Raw genomic sequence first — 7,769 nt, forward strand, 5'->3', positions numbered from 1 at the left:
TAAATGTGGAAACCTAGGGTCAGAGAGGTTAAGTAAATCATCCATGACTGTAAACTAGGAGGCAGTGCAACAGGGACGTGGACCTAGAAGTGCCAGAGTTTTCCTTCTTTGGACAGAGTTGTCTTGTTAGAGAACAAGATAATCTGTTGTTCCATCCCAATGTACTTTCTTTCCTTGGAAGTCCCCAAGACCTCTTTGCTCCTGAGGGTTCCTTTTTCTGTCCTATATTATATCTGTGTGTATATGTACTATCTGTCCTCCCCCAGTCCCACTGGATCATGAGCTGGGGAAGGTAGTGAAGCTCAAGTTCATAGTCTACTCACATCAGTACCCTCCACATGTATCTAGACTGGCATCTGCATATAATTGACATGTAGTAAATGCTTGCTGAATGATATTTATCCGCTTAGGAAAGGAGCCCCATTTGAGGCAAATTAAGCCTCCAAGTGACCCTTAAAAAGGCAGGCATCCTGTAATTAAAGACATGCCTCAGTGTGGGAGAAAATGCTATCCAGTGCTAGATAGGTTCATGAGTCTATTTAAATAGGGCACTGTTGAGGTCTGGCTCAGCTAACTGTTACATGAACTGAGTGCATTTGACCAAAATCTTTTTACAGTGGTCTTCCCAAATTGGTTCTTGTTTTACTGCTTTTTCATCCCAGCTACTCTGACATGTGGATGTGCGCCACTGGCTGTGGCAAGCAAGATTTGGTAACACAGCCTTTGTAAATATAACTGCAAGTGTTGCCACCCACCAACTCCTCTCTCTGTCTCCTGCCTTCCTCCAGCCACCTCCCTCCTCTCCTTAGGTGACCAAGGTCTCTCACTTCTTCCCTCTCTTCTTAAATCATGTCCTTCATGCTGAGCTAAGGAGGCCTCACTCAACACGGGAGGCTGTGATTGAAGGAAGAGCTCCTGGACAGAGAACCAGAGCCCAGGGTTCCAGCGGCAGCTCTGCTTCAGCCAGGGGAAGCTCTCTAGACCTTGGCTTGCCATCTGTGGAAGGGAGGAGGAAGCGACCTACACCTGGCCCTGAGTCCCACCACCCAAGGACCCATAAAGTTACCAGCAGTTGGGCAGGTTAAGGGTTATGCTGGCCTTGATGTCATTTTCAAACCGCATGTAGCCAAGAACCCCGATGCCAATGTACAAGGCAGTGATGATAAACATCCCCAAAGACAAGATGGCTGGGAAGCGGCGGGTGTTCTTCATCTTGTTTTCCAGGGGCAGAACCTACAGAAATATCACCATGCGAGAAGACGAGGAGAAAGAGGGACATGCATATAAAGAAGAATGGCACACAATTCTGCATATATACCACAAAGAATTGGTGGCAGGAACTAGAAAAGATATTTGCACACCCCTGTTTATAGCAGCATAATTCATAACAGCCAAAAGGCTGAAGCAACCTAAGCATCTGTTGATGGATGAACAGATCAACAAAATGTGGTATATACACGCAATGGAATATTACTCAGCCTTAAAAAGGAAATTCTGGCACATGCCAGAACATGGATGAACTTTGAGGACATTATGCTGAGTGAAATAAGCCAGTTACAAAAAGACAGATACTGCATGATACCATTTATATAAGGTACCTAGACTACTCAAATTCACAGAGTCAAAAAGAAGAATGATGGTTTCCAGGGACTGGGACCGGAGGAGGAAGGGATGAGGAGTTATTGTTTAATGGGTACAGAATTTCAGTTTTGTGAGATGAAAAGAATTCTGGACATGGATAGTGGTGATGTTTGCACAATAATGTAAATGTACATTGTGTCGCTGAACCGTACGCTTAAAAATGGTTAAATCAGTAAATTTCATTAGGTATATTTTACCACAATTAAAGAAAAAAAAGAAAAAAGGAAGGAAGTAGACCCTGGAGTCACAGGATGAACCCTGGACCATTCGGAGCTGGAAAGGCCCCTTCAGGTTGTCCAGACCAAGGAGCTCAGCCCTCTGGGGCAGCATGATCTAGCCAGATGCATTTTCTTTGGCCAGCAGAGTCTTCGAGACAACAGAATATGACGCCTTTAGGTACAACATTCTTTCCGCGTTCACCAGGCCCACTGCTCCTGCTCACACTGACATACCTGGCCTCTTCACCCAGACTGCCTTCCAAAGGCATTTGAGTTTGAGACTCTCAATTTCAGTGCACTTGCCCCTCTCTGTACAGATGGGGAGGCTGGTGGCGGGGCTGGGACTAGAGCTTCCTGGTTCCCCAGTAGCACATTTCCCCACACACTATGTTCTCAGGACCCTTCCACCCCAGATGTATCCCTGGCTCTAAGGGAATCCAACTCAAGACCAGCCTGCCCCTTGAGCCTGCTGGGCAGCCAAAGGTCACTTCTGTCTTTCAAACCAACGCTATGAAGATCACAACTCTCTGAACTGGTACATGTATAATTCTTATTTTATAGATGAAGAAAACAAGGCTCTGAAGATGGAGTAACTTGCCCCAAGTTATACAGCTTGAAAGTGGCAGAGCCAGGCAGCAGACTAGGATTGTCCTCCAAAGTGCAAGGACTGGTTTCCACCCATACTCTTAACAGCATTGTGTTATGTTTATTACTCAATAGGACCTTAGCATCTGTGCCCTTGTACTGTTAACGACTTTTTTGTTCTGCATGCATTCCTCCCCCACCGCCATGCAAATGAAAACGGCTTGTGGGAGTGCTATCAAGGGGTCATTGCTGTGCCTTTCCACTTCCTTCTGAGTTAGAGGCAGGGTCCCAGGAAAAATCCCGAGGATTACGTGGACAGCAGACAGTCCACGTCCTGAGCTTTCCCATCCTGTAATACATTTTTGCTGCAAAAATTTTCCAGGCTAAAAATAATCTTTTTACAAGGCCAGATCATTCTAAATAGCTCACTCTCTCTCTCCTCCCACAATAGATAATTAGCCATTTGTGTAAAGTGCAAAGGAGCCTGGACTGGGAGTGAGGAGTGCTTAGTTTTAGCCACAGCTGCAACAGTTCCCAGCTAGTGACCTAGCTCAAATTCCTTTTCCCTCTTCGGGACTTGGGCTCCTCTTCTGTAAAACTGGAGACTGGGCTAGAAGATTTCAAAAGGTAATTTTAACTCTGATACGAATAATCATTAGTTCATAGTTGGTGTTCAATAAGTATTCATTGAACAGATTATCATCATTAAGTTGGAGAACTGGGATTCAGAGAGTACCCCATGGCCAAATAATACGGCAACATATTCTGCCTCCAAAGTCATTTGCTCAACCACTGCACTCTGCTTGTTGCCATGACCGTCCACCATTCTAAATATAAAGTGCTTTCGGTTCCATTAAGATGGTGTAAGCACACTCTATCATCTCTCTCTCTCTCAATGATTAAAACTAAAAGCCCTGGGAGGAGAACATAAAGCAATGACTCCTAGACTTGAAAAGTATATAACAGCAGGCAGATTAACCAAAAACAGTAAAAATGACCATATGGCAGTGAGTTTCCTGATTTTTTTCTTCCCATATGTCCCAGTTTTGACTCAAGGGAAGCCCAAATCTTAGAACTATTCAGTGGATGCAGACAGATAGAACTCCAAGAAAAACCCTCTTTCTGGCCAGAAGACCTAGAATAGGGGCCCGTCTGAGACAGAGAGTATGGAGAGAATCCCTACTATTTTTGTTTTGCTTTGTCACTCTCCTGGCTATACCATACCCCAAGTCACGTCCTAGTCACAAAGCAGCAGTCTGGTGTATCACTGACCGTGTGGTGGTCACTGATGCCTAAAATTCTGAGACAAACTCCTTCTCTCTGAGCAAAGGAACTAGGAAAAGAAGTTTGGGGAGTCCCCACAGCGTGGGGGGACATCAGGATTGGCTAATAATCTGTGAGTCCAGTGCAAAATGAAAATGCAGGACCCCCTAGACCAAAATGAAGAATTTCAAGATGAGGAAAGAAGAGCATTAAAGCAAGCATGGGATCCTTCCAAAGGCAAGGCCCTATGTGACTGTTCAGGCTGCGTGTTCATGAAGTGGGCCTTGGTACGAATCCCTATTATTAAAAAAAAAAAGTGTCCCCCTCTCTTTTCTCTCAGTGCTTTAACCCCAGGGTCAGATCTGACAGGAAGTTCACAACAGTGTAGGGAGGCTGAAACCCTGGCTCTCTAGCCAGAGGACCAGAAAAAGGAGGCACTGGGAGCTGATGAGTGTGCAGGAAACAGAGAGGAGGGGGCTGGAGAGAGTGATCTCTTAAACCTGTGAATGAAGTTCCGGGCTCAGCCCCGAGCTGCATAAGTGCAGAACTAATGTGAAGCATCAAAGCAGAGCCTTTGAAAATTGAACTATTGTGTAGACCACCATCTACATCCAGATTGGTCCCTGGGTGGCACAGAGCTGGGGTGAAGCCAAATATTACTGCAAAGGCTTTGAAAATTAATCTGATATTGGAACCATGTCCCACAGAAGGTAAATCAGGACTTGTGGTCTGAATCTAACCAGACTGGCTGCTTGCTAAAACAAAAATCAGCATTCTTCAGAAGATTTTAACAGGCTCCAGAGTCTCATAAAATAATATTCAAAATGTATATGATATAGTCTAAAATGACTCAAAATACAAAGCACTGGGAAAATCTCAGTAAGTCTCAAAGGAAAAGACAACAGATGCCAACCCTAAGATGTCTCAAATGTTAGACATATCAAAGACTTTAAAAAAGCTATTATAACCGTCCTCCATGTAGTAAGAAAGAACATTACTGAAATAAATGGAGAAATATAAATTCTCAGCAAAGAAGCAGAAGCAAAATAAAAGAACCAAGTGAAAATTTTAGAACTGGAAAACCACACTGGAAATCACACTAGATGACAGAGCACAGAGTCAGTGAACTTGAAAATAGATAAATAGGAATTATTGATTCTGAACATAAAAGGAGAAAATATATTTAAAAAAATAAATGGAGCCTCAGAAACAGATGAGACATGTATCAAAAGGTCTAATGAAATTCCAGAAGGAGAAGAGAAAGAGATGGGTGCAGAAAAGTGGTTTTTTTTTTGAAAAATAATGGTTGAAAACTTCCCAATTTAGGTAAAAGACATATATTTACAGATTCATGAAATTAAGTGAATTTCAAACAGAAGAAACTCATAACTATATCAGATATATGATATAATTATTTTAATACGATTTTACTGCTGAAAACCAAAGAATAAAAAAAGAATCTTGAAAGTAACCAGATAAAAAGAACATATTACATATAGGGGAACAATGGTTCAAATAAGTGCAGATTTCTCATCAAAACCATCAAGGGCCAAAGTAAGGGAAACCATATTTTCAAAGTGCTGAAAACAAAACAAAACTGTCAACGTGGAATTCTGTATTGTGAAAAAATATTCCTCAGGAATAAAGGCAAAATGAAGACATTCTAAGATGAAGAAAATGAAGGCAATTTGTCACCAACAGACCAGTTCTAAAAGAAATGCTAAGGAAGGTTCTTCATGCTGAAGGGAAATGATACAAGAAAGAAACTTGGGAATTTGAGAATAAAGTGCAACAGAAATAGTAATTACCTGGGTAGATATAATAGACTATTTTTATCCTAGCAAGATTGTTACAAGTAAGGACCATGTGTAACGATTAAAAAGCAAAAATTATAACATCGTCTGATGGTGTTTTAATGTACTTAGATGTAATACATGTGGGCAACATAACATAAAGAGGCGAAAGTAAACCTATGACTGTAAGATTTCTACAGTTTATTAGAAATGATAAAATATTAGCTCTAAGTAAATCATGCAAAGTTATATATGTATATTATAATCCCCAGAGCAACCACTAAAAATATTACAGAAAGAGATATATTAGTAAAAAATCCAATAGGCAAATTAAAGTGGAATACCAAAAAGTATACAAATAATCCAAAAGACAGCAAGAAAGGGAAAACAGAGAAAAAGCAAAAGGAAAGATAAAACAAAACAAAACACAGACCTAATAACCATAATAATTATGTTACATGTAAATAGTGTAATTCCACCGATTAAAAGACAAAGATGGTCAGATTGGATTAATAAACAAGACTCAATTATATTCTGTCTGTGACCTAGCAAGCTTACTCCCAGAGAAATAAACACCTCTATTCACACAAAAGCCTATACACAAATGCTTACTTATAGTGGCATTATTCATAATTGCCAAAAACTAGAAACAACCTGAATGTCCTTCTGCAAGTGAACTGATAAATTGTAGTATTGCCCCCTACAGTGGACACTCAGAGATAGAAAGCAATGAGCTTCTGTTGCATACAAGATGGATCCTAAATGCAACTGAGTGGGAGAAGTCAGTCTCAAAAGGTTACATACCATCATCTCCTGTATATGAAATTCTGGAAAAGATAAGACAATAGAGACAGTGACCAGAAGGTGGCTGGCTGCCAGGGTTAGTGGTGGCAAGGAGAATTGACTACAAAGCGGGCAGGCAGCACGAGGGAGCTTTTAGTGGTGTGGGAATTGCTCTGTCTTGACTATGGTGTACCTATGACTCTATGCATTTCTCACAATTTACAGAAATGTAGCGCCTCCCGCCCCCCCCCGCAAAAAAAAAGTGAAGTGTACTGTATGTAAATTAAAAGTAAATTTAAAAATTATATACACAGCACTATCCTTCCTCAAGTATGGAAGCAGAGACTATGCAATAATCTACTGTAAATGTATAGTACTTTCCAGTTTAAAACTTTTTTATGTTTCATCAAATCCTGTCATATAAATTGCACACCTTAATCTGTCTTGATTTTAAAACACTAGGAAAGACATGCTGATATGAAGATAAATGTTTAATAGATATACTGGGATAAACTAGAGCTCTGTCTAGGGCACAGAAATCCAGAAACCCAGAGTTCCCAGCTCCTGCTCAGAAGGCCACCCGCAGCACCAGGGACATTCCACCCTAATTCAAACCTTACCACGCCAATGCTTTCAAAAGAAAAAATGGCTGTTCCAAAGAAGAGAGAGTAGGTCTTCCAACTTGCTATCAGTGGCAACTGGCTGGAGTCTGGGATTTCCTATACGAGAGAGAAATGGGGTAAGATGTTAACTCTCAAAGCATGTTTGGGCTCCTTTAAGACATGGGTGTTTTGAAAGTAGACCTGATTTTTTTTTTTTTTAATTTAAATGTCAAGAAATTCAGAAAACTGCAAAAGGATGTAGGCAAGAATTAAAATTGATTTTAATACTGCCCGATAACAAAGAGCTGGAGGGAAAAAACATTGAAGTATTGTCAAAGTGTTGAAGGATCAGTATCTCACAGAGGGAGTTAGGTTCATCAGCATCCAATAAAAGAATGTCTTACACATGACAGGTTAGTGCCACCTAAAGTGCCCCACCCAAATGGAATGTACCACTGTACTGTAATATGGAATGTACCACTGTACTGTAATAGTGTTAAAAATTACTGTGATGGAGTTACAGTAATATTCTAGGGAGTCCTCCCCACCCAAATTAGTTAAATATGAAAGTTTCCTCTTCTTCAATGAGCTATAAATTGAAGGAGAGAAAAGTGTATGAAATAAACATGTTATGTACCCTGTGACCTAGAATATGAAAATCATTACGGAACCATTCCTCTAATTGGGCAACGTCTGAAAATAAATCAGAGGTAGCTATCTCATTGGGAAATTCAATTCTGTGGAATTTATCAATATTGCCTTAAGGAATACAATACTTATCCATAGTTATCCTAAAATATTTGACTTTGTTGTTTTTATTAAATTTCGTGGACAATATAACTTTTTTTTCCTTGTGACTTCTAAAAGAGAAAAACATCAGAAAG

The 7,769-nt window shown here is 40.6% G+C and overlaps 1 protein-coding gene across 1 annotated transcript in view; it reads right to left on the reverse strand.

Moving 5' to 3' along the window:
* Positions 1-7,769, reverse strand: part of SLC36A2 (solute carrier family 36 member 2) — a 39,335-nt gene that overhangs the window by 7,671 nt on the left and 23,895 nt on the right. The window contains exons 9-10 of the mRNA XM_011371238.2: positions 6,904-7,002; positions 1,067-1,233 (exon numbers count right to left, since the gene is read on the reverse strand). Of these exons, the coding sequence (XP_011369540.1) occupies positions 1,067-1,233; positions 6,904-7,002 (266 nt within the window). The remainder of the gene's footprint in view (positions 1-1,066; positions 1,234-6,903; positions 7,003-7,769) is intronic.

The sequence above is a fragment of the Pteropus vampyrus genome, unplaced genomic scaffold (genome assembly GCF_000151845.1).
Source record: "Pteropus vampyrus isolate Shadow unplaced genomic scaffold, Pvam_2.0 Scaffold185, whole genome shotgun sequence".
NCBI lineage: Eukaryota > Metazoa > Chordata > Mammalia > Chiroptera > Pteropodidae > Pteropus > Pteropus vampyrus.